Raw genomic sequence first — 27,011 nt, 5'->3', positions numbered from 1 at the left:
ATTCATGCATATATGACTTAACAGGTATTTCATTACCTGTTCACAAATGGTGTATTGTTTGGTGACTCTTAGTATGTATGGTTTATGTTTAACAGTAGTTGTGTCAGTTTAATATATTTATCACCCATAGGCAACAGAACTATACCCCAAGCTCTTTGTATTCTTCTATTACGTGTCTTCATAATGAAAACATTGATACTGATACTTTATCATGATATATTTTTATTGTTTATTTCTTTCCTTTCGTTTTGAAAGTCATGATCAGTGAAATTGATTTAATAAAATATGGAAAACTATGCCTTCCTATATAAGAAAACGTGTTAAAGTTTGTTTTTAGTGAAGTTTATGCAATAAAGTGGATTTTTATCCAAATGATGTTACTTTTAGTCATATACCCCCAACTCTCTCTCTCTCTTGTTCTCACTACAGAAGTATTTGGGTTTTCATTCACTCCCTTGCTATCCCACATCTCTTTTCTTTTTCCTTCTCTCTCTTTTCCTGTTTAACCATTTCTTTCACCTTTTGCAATTTGAATCTATACACTACTTGTCTCCCTTTCTCTTCTCCACCCCTCCCCCCTCTCCTCTCTCTCTCTCTTTGTACTCCTCTCTAGACTCTTCATATTTACTCACGTTCTCCACTCCATCAATAATTATGCATGTCGTCATTGATTAATCAGTGCATTGATTAAAGTATGTTAGTTGGACCGAGAGCTAAAATAGAGCTTGCTTTGTTAAACGCCATGTAATCCTTAAAATTCCTCTTTTAACATTCATCAAGTCATTTACAAAAACCATTTGATGAAATGTACGCTTTTGTCTACAGTAGGAATATTTGGAGATTGGTTTTAAAATCGAAGCCATTTGACTGATTGGATCGAACAATAGGACAAAAAACCATCAGTCTATTAAGGCTTTCAACAAATCAACTTGCGATGAAGCAATGATGATGGAGTTGTATTTGCTGGGTTGTTCAGGTATGACAGACGATGAGGAAAGAATGGCTAGGGTTCTACAAGGGTTGGAATCCAATCAATGATTTTGTTTGACTCATTGATGTGCGGTCTTGTTTGAATCACAATTGCAATAGATACAGGTTTCCATTCGTTGGAAATTCATCTTCTTTCCTTTTCAACTTCATACCACTCTCTTTACCGTTCATGATATGTATGGTCTAGAAGATATATTTTTTGTTATCTTTAATAATAATGTATTAACTTAATAGTTAAAATGTCGAGGACCAACAGCCCCTTTTGATTAACTATTTCGATAGATTGTTATAACAGGCAATAATAGAGAATTTGAGACTTATCATTCCTTACTTGCTGCAGTAATCCTGAAATGCAAGTTCAATGGAAGCTATATGCCAAAAAATACCAATAACATTAATCGAACAGTGGATTATGTTCTTATTAAGGAGTGCGGATATGCAGCCAATGGTTTGCTTTTGTGTGAACGCATACGATTAGGGTTCGGGGAATTTTTTAGTGATAGTGTGAGAATGATTATTGGTAATTAAGTAGAGGTAATACATACGGAAACCGGACATGAATATTTCATGGTTTGTCGAGAACAATTAAACCAAGGAGTCAAGCACATGGGTGTTACCTTTTCGATTTTGTTTGGAGAAAAATCTCGTGGGATTATTGTTCTAAAAATGTTCGTATTGTGTAGCAAATTGGCGATACCATAAAGGATTAAAATGAAATGTATCAGGGTAAGTCGTCGTTTGGTGGTCTCGCTATAGCTATAAAGGACATGTGTATAATGATTTTGTTGTTAGAGCCTTGGTGGTGCCGGTGGTGGTGGTTGTGATGATGAGGAGGAGGATATTAATGACGATGATATTGATGTTGATGGTGGTGGAGGTGATGATCGATGATGTTGATGGTGGGGATGACGATGGCGATTGTGTTAGTAATGATAATTGTGGCTGTCGTCGCGATGATCATGACAAACCAGAATAATGAATGGAAAGGAATTTATCAAGTTATTTTCATGTAGTGTAGTATTAACCACTTGCATCGAGTAATTCCATATTTTACATGTTCAAACGTTTTTTTTTTGTCGTGATAAAAATGTTACTTTCGTTAATTTAATCTAAAGTAAACCTGCCATTTTGCTTTTCATATTGCTTTAACGTGAACAATCCTTAGTAACAAAAATCTTGTACACTAATCCCTCGGATTGAGAAGGAAATATTGATTCATATTTTATAGACACCAGATAATATCAGACGTTTGGGCTGTAATATGATTGAAAGTGTGTTTTCACGTGATGGTATATTTGATTATGATTTGATTGCCAGGGTCGATTTCCGGCGATCGATTATCTTTTCCCGGGGAGAAAGAAGGAGTGTTTGAAATAGGGAGGTGGTGGAAAGAGAGGCAGAGACAGATAGAAAGAGAGAGATGGGGGGGGGGGTGAGTATTAGCCCCCCCAAAAAAAAAAGAAGAAGACTGATGATAATAATAATTTTTGAAAAAAAATCATATTCTGTTGTTGCATACGATTATTACCAGGGAGACGAAACGTTATCCACTTTACTTTTATAGTGACAGTAAAATCCAATTATGACTGCCCGGATGCCTTCGATTAAAAAAGGGGGGTGAGAGAGGGAAAATGTATAGAGGAGAGAGTGAGGGAGAATGATAGAAAGGTAGATAGATAGATGGATGGATGGATGGATGGATGGACAGACAGTCGGACAAACTGACAGACAGATAGAAAGATAGATAGATAGATAAATAGATAGATATTGGAGAGGGGATGAGTGATGAAATGAATAAGGAAAGAGGAGAGAGAAAGAGGGAAATAGAGAGGGGAGGAGAGAGAGAGAGAGAATAGGAGTGAGATAGACAGACAGGGGTAAAAGCGTAAGTAGAAGGTGGGCTATAGAGATTCTTGGTGTGTTGGTATATCGACCGAATCCTAGCGACGAGATCGAATGGGTAAATAACATGGGTTCATCATCGAGAACCAGAATTGAGTCGACAAGACACATTTCCCCCTCCCTTTAGAATGACACCAAACAGTTCAGTTTTGCATTTCATAACATTGACAATTACATGTCTCAAGCACCAGAATATGTTATGCGGTGAAAAAATTGTTTGATATACAATCTGCAGCTAAATGTTTGTTACATCTCGTAGCTTATTGTTGAAAAAGTCCAATTAGTAATCACATGATGTACAAACTGCAGGTAAAACGTTTTTTTCCCTAAAATCTCGCAGCTTTATTGTTGAAAAGTCTTATAAAATAATCACACAACAAAATATGGTGAGGGGGTAAAGAAGTATGTTTTATTTGTGATTAACGTATAATGGTAAAGTCATTGCACAAAACATGATTAAAAGCATATTATTGTTATCAAGTGCAAATTGCAGATGAATCATACAAAGATTAGTATTTCATGTAGGTAATTGCGGCGGCATAATGTCGAAAAGTTAAAAAATAGTAATTGCTAGTGATTAATTCGAGGCAGCAGAAAGGATCGACTGTCTTTAAAAAAACAGACATCATGAGAGCTTTGTTTAGAGATTTGACGTAATATTCCAAAAGTATTTTCATATTTCACCATCTTCCCTTCCAATTTCCTCTTTTTTTCTTCTTTTTCTTATTTCTCAGTCGTGGAACTCTTAATTTAGGGGTATGATGCCTAACCCCCATATGTATATCTGTAGTTTGTATTTTGTATTTGTAGTGTGTTACGTAATGACGAATTTACACATGTAAGTGCAAAGGCAGTTGAATTGTGATTAAAATTGAAATTAAGAATCCCGCTGTCATGACGTGATTTTAATGAATGTATTTCAAACAAAAAGTTTGCTAAATTCTTAAATCCCCTGAAAAATAAAAGGCTATTCGAAACTCTAAATAAGTCTTAATGTATATCCTTGATTGACTTTTCACTTCTCGTTTAGATTAATGTTTCTTTCATTATACATGCTAGACTTGACTAATGGCCAACATACATACCAAACATCTCTTGGAGTACCCTTTTCAAATAACGACATGATAGGTATATCCCATGAGCCAGTTACAATATGATCAGTGTCACTGTAATTGTTACACACGCACTGGTGAAGTCCTCAATGTTCTCCACTCGACCCATCCAATGGTCGCAGTCACACCGATGAATTGACACCACTGTTATCATTTATTATCAATGATATACCATCGGTTAGTATGGAATAGATTCTGTAAGTGTGACTGAAACCATAAGGCCTAATAGCCTTACAATTCACAGCTGTAATTAAAACATTGGGCTTTATATTATGTTTGCGAGATTGATAAGAGAAACATGTATTAACACGTGTTATCTTCTCTTGATGTGAACACACCGATGGTATATGCATCATTATACCGAGGATCTCTTTATGCTTTATATTGTGTAGGAGGGTGAAAGGGGGCGAAATAGACAAAATATTAGGGTGACCAACAGTTAACTTTTTTCTTACTAAAAAAATTATAAATGATGATATGCAGAAAATAGGCGTAATATACTGTATACACGTCCCAAGACTCCTGCAACACTTCCTATCAATAGTCCATTTCTTTTTTTTCTTCCTTCATTTTTTCATCTTTTTTTTTCTTTTTTATCAATCGAAATAATCATGAGGAGTAGTTGTCCATTCCTATGGCCTCATGAGTGGAACCATCCCTGGCAGAGCAAGCCAGAACTCACACTTATAAGGCAGTGCCATGCACTGTATAGTATATCCTCTTTATAGGCATGGTAAACGAAATCATACTGCAAATAAAACGATAAGTTTACAGAATGAAAAAGGCACTGAAAATGAGCTTCAATAATAATTTCCATTTGTGTTTCAAAAAGTGAGAATACAATACATATTTTAAATTATTATGATTGCAGTTATTGAAGATAGTGACGTTTAAAATGCATGAAGAACCTTTTCGACGCTCGTCAATATTTTGGCGCGATTCTTCTAATACATCTACATCTGCATGCATGCACTGCACTTTTTGTTTGGTAAAAAAGAAAAGAGCACCAGAAGGGGGTAACATGAGATGAGATATGTTGCCAATCCAATTATGGTTTCAAGCCGCTGTCTGGCTTGGTCTTTATCCACTTGAGATATAAGTCGCGCGGCCCGCATTCAATTTTAAGAGAAGGGACAGAGTTTCAACTGCGCTCTAATATTTTGTGGTCCATGGTTGGATCGTCTAATCGCATTTCTCTCACGTGCAGTCTTGATTATATAATTTCCGGTTTGACAATGTTATCTATTGCCCACAATACTATTCTAATCTAATCTCGTATGAAACTGCCAGAAATTATTCTAAAGTTTACAGAGATGATGTTTAGCATAATATGTTATCTTTGCATTTTAATAACGGTATTCTTTTTTTTTTTGGGGGGGGGGCAGCTGTTGACAAGTTGAGAAATTGATTCTGTTTTGTTGTTGTACCCATTAGTAAAAAAAATGACTTTTTTTCCACCAGAGGCAGTCGTCGTTTCTACTTCACCTTTCCATTTTATTTGTGTCATATTAGGTTCTAATTGGTTCGTTTCTTTTAAATCTAAATCTAAATGTAATAATTATTTTGCATATACAAGGGCAATTATGAAACATTTTTTTCTCTCCGCTGTATAAATATTTTAGAAATATTAGGGTATTGCCCATGTTGTTTTGTATTGAATCAGTATTCAGTAAAGTTAAATTGAAATTAATTAAAATCGATCATGGAGGAAAAAGACAATGGTTCAACGCTGGACATGGAAAATCAGAACACAAGATGGCGCTATAAGAATTCTGATAGATGGAGTGATCGAAGGGCACAGGAGCAATAGCAACGTTGAAATAGAGGACAAACGGTCATTTGATGAAATAAGCACACAGAGATGTGGGTGGATTTGATGATAGATTTGATGTTATAGATCTTCCTTCATTTGATATTCAATCGTCTAAAAAGGTGATAAGGACTCTCTTTTCTCCTTGATAAATTGTATTTTTCTGTTGGAATAGACTGACAGGTTACAATAAATAGAACTCCCCTTCCACTTCCAGCTCAAAGATTAACACACACTTCTAGTTATTAATGATGCATAGCTAGGTCCCTCCCAAACAAGCCTTCACTCTTAGTTATTCGATGTGTGATTCTTACAGTCTTTGACACTTCCCTCACGCTATTAATTCATTGCACTTTTGAAACACTCTAAATACCCCTGTCCCCTAGTCGACTATTTTTCCTCCCCACCTAGTCCTATTTTACTCTCACAGAGGCAACATTCATTGGTACACAACTAGTCAGATAGAAAATTATAACATTATACTGGGAATGTTTGTAACAAATTAGTATACAAAATATGTTCATGAGTGCAATGGACAGAATACTGTATCAGGTGAGTTTTATACGACACCTAAAAATAATCCTTGCCATTTGTCATTTGAATGCAAAGCGCATTCAATGCGAACACGGTCTGTTGATAGTCGCATCCATACAAACACGTGCACTGCAATCATAAATGTTTCTATGTGTACTGCTGGTGGTCTTGGCGACACATGCAATGGACAAAACCAAGGATAAAACCGTATGGATCCAAAATTGCACTGATGTTGTCAATGTAAAGTGGGGTGAATGATCGACATCAAACAAGCTATCAAATGACAAGGATCTATGTAGGTGTCATATAACAATGGCTGTTATCCAAGATAAGAGATGAAGATGGTATATGCAAACTCTTTAAGACTTGAGAAGGGAGTGAAATGTAATGGTTGTTTTATAGACTTAAAAAATTCATACCAGTTCTGGAAGAAGAGAATGATAGAGAAAGAGAAATAGAGAGAGAAAAAAAGATGAAGGCTTATACAAACAATAACAAACATCACTTATATCATTTGAGATATGAATGACTGAGTCATTTTACATTTTATTGATATTTCTCATTATCACCTTACAGGTTTGTGCTCATATTTCACAATGACACCAGACTGCATGTATACAGCGTTTCACTAATTACACAAATGCTTCAAGATTTACAACAAAATCCTCCATTTCAATCACAGTCTCACTTGACTGTGCTCATTAGACATTAAGCCATTATATATGTCAATAATTCTTCCAAAATAAAGCAATATATTGCAATGAGAATACATTTCTTATTCAAATTCAATTATCCATTGCTTTAAGCTCCACAATAGCTTCAAGATTCTAAAATATACACACATCATATTACTGACCAAAACATTATCGAACAAGGAAATTAATGACTAATTTCAAATACAGCTGATCTCATAAAACCAACAAATAAAGAGGTCTACAATGTCCTAAATTTATATATTCTTTACTCACTTTTTTTTCAATATTCTTTTACTTTTTAAAACATATATCACAAAATATGAGGGAAGACTCGGTAAACACATAACGTAAATATCAATATAAATATCAAGTTTTTCTAATCATATTCTTGGCATTATTCTAGGAATATAATGTAACCACATACAGTATGCTGCTATGTCAGATTAGATTTGTAATGACTTTTCAAAATAGAGAAAATATAATGTAATGCCAACACAGAAGGTATACATGTACATTTCATCAGACAATTTCATCATCTTTCTCAAGTTCCTGTTTCACTTTCCACGTAATTATTATCCTTCTTTTTTACTATATTTGTTGCATTCGATATGAAAATTATTTGACATTGTGTTGCATTAACTTACGGTAATATTACACTGGTCACAGACCCCTTAGTCCCATCTCCACATAATTAAAAACATGTATGCTCGTATATGTATTTCTGAAAATGCATCATTCATTTGTCCATTTCATGCAAAATAAATGAATTAATGAGATATTTGCAACAAGAGATAATAGGTTTTGAGCAATGTAGAATTCACACTACTTCCGCTACTCCAAAAACACAGTTTCTAATGTGATCTATCATTAGAGTCAGAATGTACAAGACTTTCAGGTTTCCTTTTTTTGTTGGGGTGCATTTTATTTACATCTACATTCAACAAATATCCTTTGGTTGCCATACATTTAGGTGAGGTAAATACAAGTTTTAAACACATGCTTTAGTCTGCAACATTCTCAAGAAATTGAGCCAATAGAATTTCAAAGTATTCATTCTATCTCAATAAGTAAAATTCATTGCTAGGAATAATCCTAGCAAATTAATTTTAGTTAATGCGACAGAAAATTAAAGTTTTTGTGCCATGTGAAGTAAAGAGATACAACCTATCTTGACATCAACTGAAACATGCAAGTCTGGAGTATATGGTGTACTATGCACTTACAACTGATATACATCAGAAGATTAATACTCATACATCATTTGAAAAAATAAAAGGACATGAAACCTCTAAATAACATGGATTACACTTTTGGATATGTAATTCAAAGTCAGGGAAATAATCAGTACAATACCTTAATAAAGTCAGAAGCATAGTCTTTCTTTTCATCAATGAGTTGATGAATGTTAATTCATTGCTAAAAACTGATATTATTTTCATTTCAGAGGTAGATAAAGGAAAGTGTCTTTGTATTTGGATGAAACATTGACAAGGTTATAGAAAAATGATAGAAATTTGATAAATTGTAATTCATTGCACTTTTAGCAGGAGGACCGCTCAGGACCCTAAATGCTGAAAACCCCATGAAAAATTCCCCCAAATAGCCTTAAAACATTTCCTGTTGCAGTTGGTGACAATGTCTGAATGATTACTGGTCACCTGATGCAATCCAGTGAAAGTGGCAACAACATGTGGATGACACGATACTGATCACCACTTGATACTGATAGTGCTATCTATCATGTGTAGGGATAATGTCTGAAAGCACTCATAGATGACTGATTCAAAATGAAAGAAGTAGAAGTGCTGATCTAATATAATGGACAATATAGCAATTGTTAAACAAGTTTGGCTACAATAAACAGACATGCAATGACAAAATCATGCACTTTGTGCAATAAAATTCTTACCTCTATCTCGTGACTCAATGGCCCGTATTCTGAAGTCGGGTTTAACTTAAACTCAGGTTTAAAGTTGTGGTTTAAGTATGGAAGGCCAAAAATATCAAAATTTCATCAAATTGTATGTTTCTTATGTTTACTGTGCTATTTCCTGATTCATCGATGATGAAGACAATCATTTATTTATACTTTCTACACAATTAGTAAATGATATGAGAACCGAATGAGCTGAAGTATGATATCCTAACTGTTAGTGATTATGTGACAATTGGCTGTCCATACTTAAACCACAACTTTAAACCTGAGTTTAAGTTACACCCGACTTCAGAATACGGGCCTATGCCTTTATATTTTAATTCAACATTAAGTTGAATTGAGTTGCATACAATAAGCACTCTTTTGAGGATTATATTAATAATGTCAACATTGTCAGGCGTAGTTAATAAGTGCAATCTTATCATAAGGTTTTAAATTGTTTCTATTGTACAGCCGTATATGATTTGCATTTCCCCCTGAAAAGTGCTGGTAAAAAAAACAATCATGAGTGAAATATTTAAGAATATATTAGCAGATAAATAAAAACAATACCTTAAATGAAAACTACATTTGGAATGTGTTAAAGAGACCCAACAACAAGAATCATGCTGTTTACATTTAGCCTTATATAATGATTAAGGGTCAAATATATAACCTATAAAGATAATTATTAGTTTACATTTCCACACTTATATATCAACAAACATATTTAATGAAATTTTTTTCCATTACCTTACAACAAACATTTACCACAATAATTTTTTTTCGTTTACAGAAACAAAATTAATTAGAAATAATCAGTGGGATACTTTTTATACCTCACAAAATTAATGAAAGAGACTCGAAGAAACTTAACATCCTGAAATTCCTTGAAAACAAAATAAAGTCCAGTACCATTCAATAGAAAATTGGACCTGTACAATTTGTGCCTTTTAAAGTACAACTTACATGACAGGGCTCACACACAATCAACTAAAACATGAGGAAATTCACATGGACAAAAGATTGAGTAATTCTAAATTAGAGATTGTGCACAACCCCTTCTACCACCACTAATCATGTACAGTTACACATGTAGACTACACAAAGAAAATGTGCAGTATCATGCATTTGAAATCTATACCTTTCTGATTATTATTCCCTCAATGTGAACACACTCATCAATCTCAATGATCCTTTCAATAATGATGTCAATAGAGCATTACACTCTGAACAATACAATTTAAGTTCTACACAATCTGACAGCTAAACTATAATTTACCTTTACCCATCCAATATTCACATTCTTTTCTTTTCATACATTTCTCTGGCAGTCAATTCTTGTCCAAGTAGACCTGCTAGGGAAGAACCAGGACTTGGTCTTTATTCTGTAGGCCAGGCCTTGTTGAGGACCTTCACCACTTCCTCATAGATTACAAAGACCAGTGCGACATCCAGACACACACGGGACAAGCGAGGGAGTGTTCCCTTGTAGAAACTATAAAATTGAAAACCAAAAAAATTATGATTAATGGTAAGCAAATCTAGATTACAATTTGAAATAATCATATACTAGTAATGGGAATAAATGATGACTAGTATCCACTTTGTTGTTTTCAAAGAATTTAAAACTACCTATCATGTTAAAAAATTAGTAGCTGTATGAAAAAACATAATATCAGGATCAATACACAAAAGAAACAAACAAATTCTATTAAATTGATGGTAACAAAGTCATGTTGTATTCAATTTGCATTACAGGTACACACTATTTTAGAGAATCAGTCATTCTCTAGTCTTAGGTGTTACATTAATTAGAATTCAATATACAAATGAATTCTCATGAATTAAGAATATATTGCAGATGGTTAGGCAGCAAATGCTGTATGCACCATTGCACTATATATTTCACATATAAAACATTGTAAGTAAATTAATTTCAAGATGGGAAAATCCTGAGTCTTGCGGTAAATTGATTAGATTTTAAAAATCTTAATTCAAAACTGTGTATAAGACTTACCTTTCAACTGGGTACAGTCATATTTCCACATGCAAAGAAACTGTTTCATATGGTATTAAATACATATCACTAAGTGAAAATTTTGTGAAACTTTTCTCATTAAGTTCCAGAAAATGTAAGCAACTTGAAATAGTCATCTTTATCATATACAGTAGCTTATTAAAGAAGGATTCAACTTACGCTTTGGCCCCTTCATATTTCCAGATTTTTACTGCACAGTCCCATGTATTCTTGTATTTGTGTGCATCCAGACCCTAAAACAAACATAATGATTAAAACAATTAGATTTCTACATGAAATATTACTTGATATACATCAAATACAAAGAGGGAGATTGAAACAAGTAAAGTATGTGGTAAATGTCATAGATGATGATGGGATACAGCCAAGCAAATTCTTCTTTCAAATGATTTGTTTGAGAGAAATGAAAGATCTCTATGAAAATATCATACCTGATCAGTCTATAATGCAATTTCAATGCTAGTCAATGAGCTTTCACATAATAGTATAACCCCTATCCATTTATTAACAAAAGAAGGAGAACTTGTTTAAAATAATTTTTTTTATCATAGCTTCATGTGGAACCCCCCAATTTTGTATTTCTTCTAAGACATCATTTGAACTCGAATGACTTCATGCTAACGAGACAAAATAAACCTGAGTGTGCATGATAAAGTGAACTAATTTTAACCAAAACAATTGATGATAGCATGATAAAAGTATAAATAGAAGGGATTAAAGTCTATGAAGCTATGAATATCCGTCTCCAGGTGATAAGTCAATGATAAGTGATAAAGAACAATGTGAGTGAAACTTGGCTTCCATCAACATATCAAATAAACAAGTAATGGTGTTTCAATAAACATTACAATTTTCTACAACTCTACAATTACCAAATATCAAAATTCAAAGCAGACACTAGGAGTGTCTACAAAAACAAAACTTGAAAAATAAAAGCATAATTTCCTTTCACACAGTACATTGTTTTATATTCAAAGGATAGAATTTCCTCATCTGTAAAAAAATAGATATATGATCTCATGAAATGGAACATGGTCTAACATCAATTGCATTGGGCTAAAATGCAATCATACAACATATGGGTAGATTTAGCATTACAATGATTTTTTTTTAAAATCAAGAATTGAGTGTAAACATACTACCTGGACCCTGTTTTATACAGATTTGTGATTAATCCAATCAATCTTAACCATGTAAAGCCATCAATACCATAATACCATATGACCTCAGACTGCAGCATAACATGCAGGTCCCCCAAGTCCATCTACCATCCAAGTTTGGTTGAAAAGCAACTTACGGTTGTGGAGTTATGTGTCATTACAGGTTTGTGACGGACGGACGGACAACATTTGGATCCCTAAGTCTCGCCTTCACCTCTGGTGGGCGAGACAAAAATGATTCAGAATACATTTCCTATATGAGGTATCTTGGTATTGATGGATCTCCATAGTAAAGATTAATAGGTCCAATTGTTTCTCTATGGTCTATTGAATCCATGGTTTATGCAGATATCCTGTATAAATTACGCTTATTTTTAAATTTTAATACCGCGTATATAAAAAATGTCCAATGCTGATCCCCGCTTTTGTCACAGTGCGCCAAATTGACGCCTGTTACTATGGTTAGATATGCTATTTTATTCATGAGTCCACTGTTTGAAGAGTGGACTCATTAATTCAAAACAGTGGACTCATGAATAAAACAACGTGGATAACCACGGCAACTGGCGTCAATTTGGCGCATCATGACAAAAGTGCGCATCAGCATTGGACATTTTTTATATACGCGGTATTAAAAATAAGCGTAATTTATACAGGAAATCTGCATAAACCATGGACTCGACCAGGGGTTTTCAAAACCACCTTCTGGCCTATGTGTACAAACACTCCTAGATACTGACCTGCATACGGGTCTTGATGACATCCAAGGGCGTGTTACCAAACACACTAGCAGCCCCTGCAAGACCTCCAAAGCAGGCAGTGATCAGAGGGTTAATGTACTTGTTGGGGTCATCACCGCGGTACCATTCCCTGAGTGAGTCCATGACAAAGAAACGGATGGCCTGGTTGCTACCCTGCTTCATGATGGTGGCTGAGAGTCCCTGGTATGTACCACGGAGACCTGAAAAGAGGTGAAAGAGGAACATATATAGATGAAAACAGTTTGTTATAAAATAAATTGCATAATTTCTGTTAATCGTTCCTTCAATTCATGGAAAAAAATGATGCATATAGTTAAATATCATTGTTAAATATTTCGACTTTTCATATCCTCATACCCCACATACTAATATGATCCTTTAATTATGTTATGATTTTCAAGTGCAAGGAATGGTCCTGTATATTGCACCTAGACAAGAATATTCCATTGCATCCAGCAGCAATTACAAGCAATCAAAGTCCTGAGCTTCTAAAATCTACTTTGTGGTCTTGATATTTCTTGATGATATTATGAACATAACACTGGAAATACCTTGAACAGTAACTTGTGGAATATCCACTGAATCACCAATGGCTTTAACAAACCTTGGTAAATGCCTGAAACTTATATTAAGACAGTCTCTCTGATTCCATGTGAGGAAACTCTTGAACTTTGGCTTGGTGCAAGGTCATTCAGAAACACTAAAAATCCTCTTGAAAACAATATTAACCACTGGTACCTACCTTGAGTCTTGACAATCTCCCTGAGTCCATGGAAGAAGCCCTTGTACTGTGGCTTGGCTGAAGTCTGGTCGTTGATAAACTTGACTTTGACAGTTTCCATGGGAGTGACGGCCAGAATGGCTTCACTCACTCCTGCACCTAGACCGCACACAAGACTACCTGCCTTGCTTAGGGTGCCATTGTGGCTATCACGCCATCTTGTTTTCAAGGCCTCATTTGCTCCAAATCTGATGGGAATGATGAAGAAATACAGAAAAGATTATTCATATGGATATATGTTAGAATTTTAACCAAAAAGAAAAGTAAATGATGGTAGATCTCTCTGATTTTCACAAAATGACTTAAAGTAAAAAAACCACCTCACTTTGTGTTGTTACATGTAAAAACCTGCAAACAATAGTGAATTCAGGTCTTGAAGTCAATATTAAGTCTTGTCGTTAATTGCAAATTTATATTACTGATCGCTGACCTGCTTCTTGCAATAGAAAGACAAACATCATTTGGTTAAGTTTGAATTGATCTTTCACCGGATTTGCAATTAAAATCGAGGAAATAATCACAACCAAATTTTCTTGGTACATCCCTCATATCATTATCAGTCATGAAATACTGTATGATTTAAAATCCCTCATATCAGACATGTTATATCATTCTAAAGACTTTATAATTTGCTATAAATCTGAAAGCAATTGTCAAGAAGAAGAGATGCAATGCAGTTGATCTGTAAACTTATCAGACACCATCAAACACTGCATAAATAGGCCATTTTGAATATTCCAATTTGGAATAGCCATGATGTTTGGGATTTGAAATGAAAACTTCAGACTTTGACAAAGGTGAAAATAAAACACTTAAAATTTCAGCTGGTACAAAATTCACCATCTATGTGTTAAAGCAAACAAACAAAAAATTCCATCAATATCCTGTCTAAAATGTCATGATTCTGAATAAAATGGTAAATATAAATTAATACCAGGATATTCAGCAACTGGTTTTCTTATCCATATCCTATTCACACATTTTCTCATTTTATGATTTTCAGTTGGAAGCTCCAAAGGATTTTAAGACTTGAGATTCTCATGTCATGGGAAAAGACGATTAAAGCTCTCATGAAAATTTCACTTGAACTCTTGCAAAGTATGCATACATGTATTCTACACAATTCAAACTGGGATTCTAACAAATCTCAAATGTTTGCTACAAAAATGTATCCAGGCTTATCATCTACTAGTATCTCCTACATACAAAAAAAAGAAGAAAGAAATTGGGTCACTGTTCTCCTTTTAAAATTAAAAATATATGGCTTGAAAGATTATATAGCTTAGAAGGAAATTGAAGGTCTGATTCTCTCCCATGGCACAGATTCGTGAATGTGCATTTGAAGCTACTGACAGATCAAGATAAATGAATTCAATATTAAGCAGAGTTGGAATTAATGTCTTAATAAAGCTTGGGAGATAACATCACATACTTGTCCAAACGGACAAATTGCTCTTAATACATTGTAAAGGTTGATTGAGTAATTTATTTGAATGTCACTGAGCATCTCCAAGAGATTTTAGTAATGTAGTATAAGCTTGATAAAAATACCATGATAGATTAAGTATCAAAAGAGAATTACAGATGTTGAAATAGATTTAATTTGTTTTCAGAAAGACTCACAATGATGTCATTATGGTAATTACCAATGAAACCTTCATTCATTTAATGTGGGTACTGGGTAGGGCTGGTACTGAGTTCTATTATCATGGCAGTTACTATAAAGGGTCCGAGGTCTTTCAAGTAATAATTAGAAATGGTATTAAGAATAACACATTTGCTTTACACATTCAAGAACTAAACCTCATCACATAATTTTCAAAATATTTGTTGTAATTCTTCTTGCATATTTACCAACAGATGAAAATGTACAAAAATGTGTTTACTATCAATAACAGTACAATTAAAACATTTCAAGTTCTACTCAATGATGATCATGAAAACCAATAAAACAAACAAGTACAAAAACCACTAGTATCAATTAAAAATATTGTGGACAATCAGAATTTTCTCTATTGGAATTTCCCATTCAGACAACGAAGGTGTATGATTGGACTACAGTGTATAGCACAAGGTCCACGTCAAACACATTTGCTGTAAATGCCTAAAGTACACACTTGAATTTGGATAATATTTACAAGTCAGCAAACATAGCAAACATGACATGTATGCCTTGATTGATTTACAGCATAATCCAGCTGATGAGAATAGCCAACTTTGCCTGGGAAATCAATACAACCTTCACAGAAATTAGATAACCCTGCACCGTCATTATAATTCAAACTATATATTTGAGCTTGTACACAAATTTTAGTTTACATGGTGAGTTGAGAGAATAATGAAATGCCCAAGTACATGCACAATTCCTTATGAGTTATGTGTAGTATATTTTGTTGCAGGAAACAGATTCCTATTGTTCACAGCATGAGAAAATTAAAGAATTTTATAAAGGAAAAAAAAAGAAAAGGGTAGAAAAAAATTAAAGAAAAAGGACAAGATGGGGGAAAGATATAGAATTGTATGTGAGAGCTATGAATCGAGGATATCACCTCAATTTAGTATTTACAGTATAAAACTATTGTAATCTAAATATGATTTTCTTCACAAATCGGCAATTTTAATTAATCGAGAAAGAGTATATTTTTTAGAAGTATACTTTGAATTTCAGCTTAAAATTGGAAGACTAAAAACATCTTTGGTTCTCCAAATTTAATCCAATAATCACATTGTAGATTTTGATCCCTGAGTACCATGATTGATTCATTTTTCTTTCATTTTCCAAAAGGTTTATATATTCAACAAGTTATGCAGCATGCATGGTGAATAGTAGTATGGTATTTTGTAATGTGATTACTAGTGTGTCCATGTAGGCCTACCTGTATATGTATCCAGAAAAGAATAAAGAGACAAATATTGAAAAGTTTGATAAAAAGGGAATAAAGAAAAAAAAAGGTATGAAAAAATAGTGAAACGTATGAAGGCAGAAGCCATTTAGAAATTGGCATTTTCATTTACCGAATCCTGCAGTTTTTCAGCCTACAATGCATGTAGCACTTTAAGGGTTAAAAACTTGAAAATTTGCCAGCTGCCTCAGTCCAAATCTAACCTGTTTGTTTGCATTATACTTCAACACCATCCTATTTCTGTGCTCGTCAGAGTATTCGCTGCTCCCCTCTTGCAAGCTCACCGCATGCATTGTTGAACATTCTCAAACATGCTCAAGTGGACAGCCCGCATCCTAAAAAGCCACATACTATGTAAATGATAGCAACGTGGAATATACTGCTCTGACATTTACATTGGTAATAATGCTGGTAGATAGGGTTCGTGGGTGTGGAGTGGGGAGGGAGTGTATTGGGTGCAATGAAAGTTTGTTGACATATAAATGGAGGTTTATATGAATGGGATGTATGCAGAGCCAAGGAAAGGCTAGGGCATCATCTTACTGATGAAGACATTGTAAAGCTCGAAGATAGTTTTGATGAAGGGCTCACGTATGGGTCATTGCTGTTGAATAGCAACTGACCATAATGCAATATGAGAATGCCAAAATTTCTACTTGGAAATGTCAAAATTTTAATAAACTCAGAGGAAGATAATCGGATACTGGAATATTATAATATTGGCCCCATTGCATTAAGAGTTACTATTATGGTAACTTTGCCACTCAATATTAACTACCATGGTAACAATGCTAATCAGCCAATCAAAATCAAGGATTCCAAGAAAGATACCATTGGATGGCAAAGTTATAATAGTAACTATTATGCAACAAGGCCCTGGACTTAGTGTAGCTTTAATACAGGATGGAAAATAATTCTTGGATAACATGCAAAACAAATATTTTATGGATATATAGTGAGCTACATGCAGGTAATAAAGAGAAGATAGCAACATGCAGGTACGGTACACATATATTGCTATCAAAAGAAAGAATACAACAAGAAATACAGAGGGGGTAGAAATAAGAGAAAGAGAGAGACATAGAGAGAGAAGTGAGAGGAAGTGATGGGGTGAAGAGTGCAGACAGACCCCGGGGGGGGGGGGGGCACTTACATTGACGAGTGGATACCATGTGCGACCAAAAAAAAACGTAAAAAGGATTTCCTTTTCATGATAGGGCACGTTACGTACGTAACGTGATAAAGGTGTCAAAAACACGAAAATAATGAATAAAGGGTATCTATTTCGCTAGGAAAATTACGTGTTTAGGGTCGAATTTGCAGGGAAACAAAATTTTTTTTATAAAGGATGGCCTTTTTGCCCCAACACTACGTGTTTAGAGTCCTATTTGTGCGAGGTGTAGGTGGGGTCGTACTAAACCAAATAAGGCAAAGCTGACGACCGAAGGACCCGTTACAATAAAACATTCCTGTACTTGTTTAGGGGTTCATTTCAGGGAATATTTGCCAAGAGTATCGTTTTGTTTCAAATAATTGTTAAGGGTAGGGTTTTAACACGCCAATACTTGCTAAGGGGTTCATTTTCAGAATATGGAAATTACATGTTTAGGGTGCTTTTCTAGACCCCATGGTCGCGCATGGTATCCACTCGTGAATGGAGGTGGCCCCCCCGGGAGACAGACAAGCAAGGAGAGTAGCGATATGGTGGTAATTATAATCAACTCAACATATCAAAATAGATCACTCAAAACCACTTTCAAAATCAAAGTATATTTACAAGTACACCTAAAATCATAAATACATAAGCAATACCAACCTTACAGCTGACTTTGGTATAGACCCATATATAAGGGGGCTAAGACCCCTGTATAGCCCCCTGACTCCATGCTCCTGGACGGTAAGCTTGACGCAGTGTATAGGGCCACGATACAGAGGTTTGGCAGCCCTCTCATCCAACTGGAGTTGGGTCTTAACATATTCCGTTGGGAAAGTGATGCAGATCTCGATTCCACCAGCGATACCACCTACAAATGAAAAAAAACCAGAAGGATGATGAGATGGAGTTGACTGCATAATTGTGCAGCTGGCTTATTTGAGATAATCATACAAATAGGTGAGTTTCAATATTATATGTTTGAAGAAGAAATTCAACCCAACAAGATTGATCAAATGCTTTTGGCTTATACTTTTCTATTGAAAACTCAATATAAAAACTTTGAAATGAAATGCTCTATCAGTTCACTGAATACTGACCACGGGGGGCCACTTCCACTGACGAGTGGATACCATGCGCGACCACGGGGTCTCGAAAAGCACCCTAAACACATAATTTCCATATTCTGAAAATGCACCCCTTAACAAGAATTGGCGTGTGAAACCCTATCCTTAACAAGTATTGGAAACAAAACGATACTCTTGGCAAATATTCCCTGAAATGAACCCCTAAACAAGTATAGGAATATTTTATTGTTGTGTCACGGGTCCTTCGGTCGTCGGTTTTACCTTTACACATCATTTGGTTTAGTACGACCCCACCTTCCACACCTCGCGCAAATCGGACTCTAAACACGTAGTGTTGGGACAAAAAGGACATCCTTTATAAAACATTTTAATTTTGTTTTATCATCCCCGCAAATTTGACCCTAAACACGTAACTTTTCTAGCGAAATAGATACCCTTTTTCATTATTTTTGTGTATCACGTTATGTACGTAACGTGCCCTATCTTGAAAAAGACATCCTTTTACATGTTTTTTTGGTCGCGCATGGTATCCACTCGTCAATGTAAGTGGCCCCCCTGCTGGGATACTGACAATCATGTAAATGATCAAGCTCATTTCAAAACATTATTATTTATTAAAGATTATGGGAAAACTAATTCTAAGTTCTTTTACATCAAAGGTGAAAAAAAATTGACTAAAAGCATAAATGATCATCGTTATGATATGTGTGCTTTAGAACTGAACTAATTCTATCCGATTTACAAAGTTCATTTTTCATATTGCAAAGAAGAGGATATTGTTGATTATTTTTTTAAAGTGCAGTAGGTTCAGGCTACGTTTAAATATTTCTGTTTATAGCAATTAACTGTTTTTTTCTTTCAGCACAATGCTCTCCACATACACAGAGTACCCATCTGTCTGCTCCTGTGATGGGACTGAAAATTGAAAAGTGTGCTCACTGCTCAGTATTTGTTGTTTGGTTTAATAAACTTGGTCAAATACAACATTCTGAGAACGTGGAGTGGTATAGTGGAGAGGGGAAGGGTTGACAGGTTGTTCCGGAATGAGAATATTTGACTGTGTTGAGTAAGAGCAAAATGATGAGAGAGAATTGAATTGATGAGGGGTGAGTCTGGTAACTCTGGTTAGGTTGCATCTAGGATCAAAGTGAAATTACTGAATGCTTGTTCATCCTTCATCCACTCTTGTGTAATCTTTTTTTTCCTTTTATAAATCTTTCTATAAAATACTTTGGTATAAACAATAAAGATATAGTCATCAGTTTTATCAATATTCAGGTGTATGAACAAAATAAGCAAAACATTCTAAGTTTATGCATTGTCTGTTATGTTGGAATGGATCAATCACTTCAGAAGTTGATCCTCCTTATGATAAATAGCAAAATCCAAAAAGACTGAATAATGACAAATCAATTACATCTTTTCCTTTACTACTACTAGTTTTAATCTTCTACCATAATATACTACATGTACCTTCATTCAATTTCCCAAATCATACATAAAAACTTTTAAGATCAGCCATGCATGGTTGTGTGAATCAACTCCCAGTAGCATCAAAGGGTCACACAATGAGATTAGACACACCCCACTGGACACACCCCTTTTCTAATTTGCATGTGAAAGGGAAACAGTGATGCAGCAATCCTGGAAAAGGTCCCTCTCTAAATTGACCATAAAATCTATGGCCAAAGCTCATCTCATATGCTGCTTATATTTGTCTGATCGATAACTTTTCTTCCAAAGAGGCTCTTCCAATTTACAAAATGGAAACATACAGAATAACAGGGACAGGACAGAGATATTTTTTTTAAGCCAAATGTATCATATGTACATGTAGTATGAGTAGCACTTTACGAAAATTCTGAAAATAGACAACTTTCGTTCTAATTTGTTAAAGGTCAAGTCCATCTCAGGAAAATGTTTAATTTGAATCAGTATGCTGAAAATTCATCAAAATTGGATGTAAAATAATCAAAGTTTTGCTTACTTTCACACAATATTTATATGCACAATTTAGTCACATGAAATGAGAAAATCAATGATGTCCCTCACTTTATATTTCTTTTGTTTTTTTATTGTTTGAATTTTTAATTTCTACAGATTTGACAATAAGGACCAACTTAACTGAACCATAAATTGATAATTCCGCTTTGCAGATATTGATAATTCCGCATATTCAGGGAGAAATAAATTTTTTTTTTCATTGGACAATGAGGAGAATATTAGAAATTTTATATTTGAAATAATAAAATACAAAAGAAATAGTGAGTGGGCACCGTCATCAGTCTGCTCATTTGCATACCAACTAGAATATAACTGTTTTAAAAAATCACGCGAAACTTATAAATGCCATAACTTTCTTAAATAACATCTGATTTTGATGAAATTTTCAGTGTTATGCTTGCTGGATTTTTCTCTTTTTATTCAAATAAACCTTTTGTTGGGGTGGACTTGTCCTTTAATAACGTAATTAACCTCATTTATCTCATTGCAATATCCGTTCAGTTTAAAGGGATAGCTTACGGTATATCAAACATTGCTTTGAGAAGTATGAAAGGAACTGCCTAAATACAATTTGTTTAAAAGTTGCACAATCGATAAAAACAAATGTTTGCTTTCATTATAGTACCAGGTTGTATTTCCTACAGAAACTGTAGGTATAATACCAGCATATATGAAATTACTTCCTGGACCATCAAGAGGTAGCATATACATATATATCAAAAATTTACTAGAACGGATATGCAACACAATGCAAAGTAAACATAAAACATAACATAATGTTACTAAGTCAAAGTCAAAACATGGTACACTGCTGCTCATGCAGTACATCAAGAAATGATCATAGACATAGGTAATACCCAGGAGGTAATAAAACAAATTATCTGATCCCGGCCATAGAATTATGTAGCTCACAATGATAACCTGAAAACCTGTTTAAACATGAGTAATTTGTAACATTCAATGCTCTTTAATATACTGGCCCATAAAAAGAATAGCCCATATACAGCCACTAAAACAACGTAAATTTACAGCATACATGTACATGCAGAAACATTGATTCTCGATCGACATATCTTCTTAAATCTCAAAATAGGATAAAATTTATTTTAAAAAATGTATTACATAAATATTGACAATTTTGGGAGGTGTCTGTGTGTGTAGTATAGCATAAAAATGCTTACAAATTTCAAAATGAATGTACATGTACAATGTATGTACGCACTACATAGGGAGGTGATATAAATACTCTCAGATTTTTAGATCCTACAATGTAAAGCTCTGTTTAATCTTCAGTCTAGTGTTACATTGTGTCAAGGGTTTCTAGATTTATGAGAATTCATTTGTTTACTCTGACAAATCATAAAGCGTACATATATAAATCGAGTAGTGTAGTCATGTTTCTTCCAGGCTTACTGCAAACACAATTAGCTATACCACAAGGTGACATTCAAGTCAAGGGTGAATTGAACTTTGATACAGGTCTCTGGTCTTTCTGCATGACTGACCTGGGAAATTTTCCATTCATAAAAATGCTAGTTGTATTCTGTACATGAATTTAGTTTTGATTTTATGTCCATTTACCAATAGATGGTATTTACATATAGGCCTATATAGCTCTATATAGTCTTATACAAATTGAGATAATTTGAAGAAGGAAAAGAAGTAAAAAAGGGTTGGTTGCTAACTGTTCAACAGGTTTTCACACTAATATACTGATCTACAGATTTTTTTGTTTTCTCTAGTTTACTTTCTTTCCCCGTAGCTCTTCAATTGTACAGTACCTTTAAATAGGTGTGTGTGTGGGGGGGGGGGTGTTAAAATGTCATGCACCTAACTCATACACATCCCACTTGGCAGAGCATACCAGTATCTGTATCACTTCAATTTTCCACTTGTACCAGAGCGACACTTTCTGGCGTAAAATCAGTAATTGGATTTAGTGCACAGACAGGCACGAGAGCTAATCAATTACATTCACCTCAGCTCAAGAGTATAAACACACATTCCCTTACATTGCTGGTGGTGTTGAAAGAGATAAGCTTTAAATCATGGAGCTAACAGAGAGATAATAGCTCTATGTTTAAATCAAAAGGTCACTATCATGGCACATCATATTATTTTGCTTTTTTCACCATTTATGTGATACATCACTGTACTGAATTCAATCTAGTACAAGCAAAACAGCATTGTGCTGATTAAATTTAATGTAATTTTAGCTTACATTATTAGAAATATGAATGAAATTTTTTAAAATATGAATTCTGAAAAGCACCAAGAAGATGACTACATATGATATCTGTAATATAGCATTGCGGATTTAACTCTTAAGTTTGCTTGCACATTCAATATGCATAAGTTTTTAAACATGTTTTCTTTTTTAATAAGTAAATACTACATGTAGTATGTACATATATGTGTTTCTGCAATTTTCCTGCTAACATAAGAACTAAAATCCCATAAGGATCAAATCAATACATGGTGCCATTATAAATGCAGCCTATAAGTACATTACATTTGAATCTCTCTTTTTTTTAGATTTTTTTTTTTGTGGTGTGGAGTTAACATTATGAGATCAAGTATGTAATGTACATGCAAGCTTTCAAGGACTCATTCATATTGTTTTATGATTTCCCTACGTGGAATTTGCTGGTACCAAAACAGATAGACCCGGGAGATGGACTTCCTAAATGTGTTTCACTGGTTGAAGGTACAGGTAGGCATGCATGATACTTGCAACGCTAATTAACACCTTCATTATCATGAATGTACATACTACTGGAACAATGGCTGGGTTAAGATAACAAGTGGAATGCCTCTGGCTGTCTCACCTGCATCACGCAGTTCAATATAGCAGCAGTGCTGACTTTGAAAACTACTCTAACTCGCACAAGATGTTCAGTGATACATGGTTACTCTTATGTCCACTTTTTATGAACTAGACCAATAAACTTACAGAGATATGATGGTTTTTCAACAAAAAACCCCAACATGGCCAAAGTTCATTGACCTTACATGACGTTTGACCATGATCATGCGACCTGAAACTCGCGCAGGATGTTCAGTGATACTTGATTACTCTTATGTCCAAGTTTCATGAATCAGATCCATAAACTTTCAAAGTTATGACGGTAATTCAACAGATACACCCAATTCGACTAAAGTTCATTGACCTTTGACCTTGGTCATGTGACCTAAAATGTGCACAGGATGTTCAGTGATACTTGAATACTCATGTCCAAGATTTATGAACTAGACCAACATACTTTCAAAGTTATGATGGTAATTCAACAAATACCCCCAATTCGGCCAAAATTCATTGACCCTAAATGACCTTTGACCTTGATCATGTGACCTGAAACTTGCACAGGATGTTCAGTGATACTTGATTACTATTATGTCCAAGTTTCATGAATCAGATCCAAAAACTTTTAAAGTTTGATTGTAATTCAACAGATACCCCCAAATCGGCCAAAGTTCATTGACCCTTAATGACCTTTGACCTTGGTCATGTGACGTGATACTTGATTAACCTTATGTCCAAGTTTCATGAACTAGGTCCATATACTTTCTAAGTTATGATGTCATTTCAAAAACTTAACCTCAGGTTAAGATTTGATGTTGACGCCGCCGCCGTCGGGAAAAGCGGCGCCTATAGTCTCACTCTGCTATGCAGGTAAGACAAAAACTGACATCAAATCATATGTTTGATTTTTAAACTCACACAGAAAACTGTATGATTTTCGGATTTTAAATGAAGAAAATAGAAAATGCACACTTCTAAACAAAGACAAATTGGAATATATGCCAAATGGAGTAGGCCTCCATAAAGACCATGGACCTACATGTACTGGTTGGTCAATGATAAACCTGACTGAAACTGCACTGCAATTCCCAATTTCCTGATTTTATTCAGTTTCTGGCTTTGAGTTGATTTCACAGTTAACTTAGGATAATAATATCCTAGTACTCATAATCTGAGGGGGGGGGGGCACTTTCAATGATGAGTGGATACCATGCGCGACCCCAAAAACATGTAAAAAGGATGTCTTTTTCAAGATAGTGCATGGTACGTACGTAACATAATAGTGGTGTCAAACAGTCTAAAACACTAAAATAATGAAAAAAAGGTACCTTTTCGCTGGGAAAGCTATGCGTTTATGGTCAAATTTGCGAGGGTACAAAAAAATTGAGACTAAAATATTTTATATCGATGTACCTTTTGCCCAAACAGTCAACACTATGTGTTAGATTACAATTTGCGTGAGGTGGGGCCGTACTAAACCCAATGATGTAGGTACAGGTAAAACCGACGACCGATGTCCATGAAATAACAATTTAAATATCACTCTGACTTGTTTAGGGGTTCCATTCAGGAAATACTTGCCAAGAGTATCGTTTGGTTTCCAAAACTTGAAAATGGTAGGATTTCACACGCCAATACTTTAGGTTTAGGGTGCTTTTCAAGACCCCATGGACGCGCATGGTATCCACTCGTCAATGGAAGTGATCCCCCCCCTAATAACTAATAGTTACTCATTCTTTATTTGTTTCTTAAACTAATCATAATGTATCAATGGAAAACGGTAAATGATTAAAAAATTTTTAAGGTAAGGGCTCTATCAATGAAAATAATGGCGAAACATCAGCAAATTTTGTTACCTTTTGCATCCGCTCTGAAAAAATTTGACCTTCTCAACAAGCATCAAGAATAGTTTGCAAGTGGAAGTCTCAAAGTAAGTAAAATGTGATACAAACCAAATTTACGGCATTTTAAACTCCATCTGATATAATTATGTTACCTTTGTCTGCTTGATTTCTTTTATAAGCATTGCAAAACAATCGTGCGCAAATTAAGGTCACACTTTTCGACACTTTTTCAGCCGAGTGCGCAATAGTCGATCACCATGGAATTTTGAGATCGCGATACCAGTGAAACCCTTGACCTACTCTATAATTACGTCAAGCGAATTTGACTTTAGGATCTTACCTAGTTCTGTTTGGAATTCATGATTTTGATTAATTTTGTGTGAGAAATTTTTGATTGAAAATTGACATATTCATGATGATTTTTAAAATGTGCGCAAATTATTATGGTCACATCATTCAGAATCATCTTCTATTTTGTTCTCTATAATATTAATATTTCCTAGCATTTTGTACTAAAAATTGATAAAACTTCACTTGTAAATTATTCCAAATGTCTTTCTAAATTGATCGTCCGAACACACAACAATTGGCATATATGACTGGGTATTCTTATTCATTGAAACCAATCGATACTGAATCCAAATTGAAAGTAGATAATTCAACCAGTGTTCATAACTGGAATTAATTAGACATCAATTCACAATTGGTCTTCAATTTGTCCCCCCACTGAATTCTACTACACAGCACTATTCACTCCATACATGTCATAGGTACTGTGTGTGAACTTAATGTAGATCTCTAGATGACTTGCCTGCGAGAATGGCTTTGCCAGGGTGGGTCTTCTTGCCTCCTGTTCTCGGGGCGGCAGCAGCAAGTGCAAGGGGTCTTGGACGTCCAAATGGACCCACGGTGCCTCCCCTTTCATTCAAACGAAGCTCTGGATTATTTGGTAGCGAGCTCATGATTAGAGACAAGAATGGAATCCTGTGAAATGAAAAATAAAGTTTTTCAAGTGCTAAAAGTTCAGCCCCAGATATCAGACTCAGCAGCGGTCGAGTGCAGTGGAGTACGAAAAGAGCGAACGAACAGCACGGGCCACGGCGCGGATATCGGCAGATATGGCAGTCACATCGCGTGAGCTGTTTTTGCCATATCGAATTGTGTTTATGAACTACGTCATGGGGGTGTGAGCGGTCAAAGGTCAAAAATAGCAGACGGTTTATATTTCTCGCATTATCTCGTGTCAAAATATCGTATTCTCAGAGAAAAATATGACGTATGCGGAAGTAATCGTAAGAAAAAAATGGAATGATCCATTAATTTAAGAGGGAGGACATAAACTAAGTTCAGAAAAATAAATTAAAATTTTAATTTAATTCAACCTCGAATGAAAGAAAAATTACAACAATTACAACTATTTGCAATATGTAATCATTAGAAGATATTTTAGTTTCAAAAATACACAAAAAATATTTACCTCTTAAACGTATTTTGTTCTTCTTGTTACCTTTTTAT

General features: G+C 34.7%; 1 protein-coding gene across 1 annotated transcript; it reads right to left on the bottom strand.

Annotated features, from left to right (window-relative positions):
- Positions 1-9,067: 9,067 nt before the first annotated feature.
- LOC121408955 (tricarboxylate transport protein B, mitochondrial-like) lies at positions 9,068-26,571 on the bottom strand. The gene is made up of 6 exons (XM_041600694.1): positions 26,308-26,571; positions 18,421-18,628; positions 13,663-13,889; positions 12,900-13,120; positions 11,159-11,232; positions 9,068-10,456 (listed from the first exon to the last, which is right to left on the bottom strand). The coding sequence occupies exons 1-6, from the start codon at positions 26,456-26,458 to the stop codon at positions 10,342-10,344; spliced, it is 996 nt and encodes a 331-aa protein (XP_041456628.1). The 5' UTR covers positions 26,459-26,571; the 3' UTR covers positions 9,068-10,341.
- Between the last annotated feature and the right edge of the window lie 440 nt (positions 26,572-27,011).

The sequence above is a fragment of the Lytechinus variegatus genome, chromosome 2 (genome assembly GCF_018143015.1).
Source record: "Lytechinus variegatus isolate NC3 chromosome 2, Lvar_3.0, whole genome shotgun sequence".
Lineage (NCBI taxonomy): Eukaryota > Metazoa > Echinodermata > Echinoidea > Temnopleuroida > Toxopneustidae > Lytechinus > Lytechinus variegatus.
This window is presented reverse-complemented; position numbering and strand designations above follow the sequence as displayed.

Bases quoted from the DNA above. Each gene is read 5' to 3' on its own strand.
- LOC121408955 (XM_041600694.1), bottom strand. From the start codon at position 26,458: ATGAGCTCGCTACCAAATAATCCAGAGCTTCGTTTGAATGAAAGGGGA. The intron at 13,121-13,662 runs GTAGGTACCAGT...ACCTCTTTTCAG, and splicing joins GGAGATTGTCAAGACTCAAG to GTCTCCGTGGTACATACCAG. The intron at 10,457-11,158 runs GTAAGTTGAATC...TCAATTTTATAG, and splicing joins AAATATGAAGGGGCCAAAGC to TTTCTACAAGGGAACACTCC.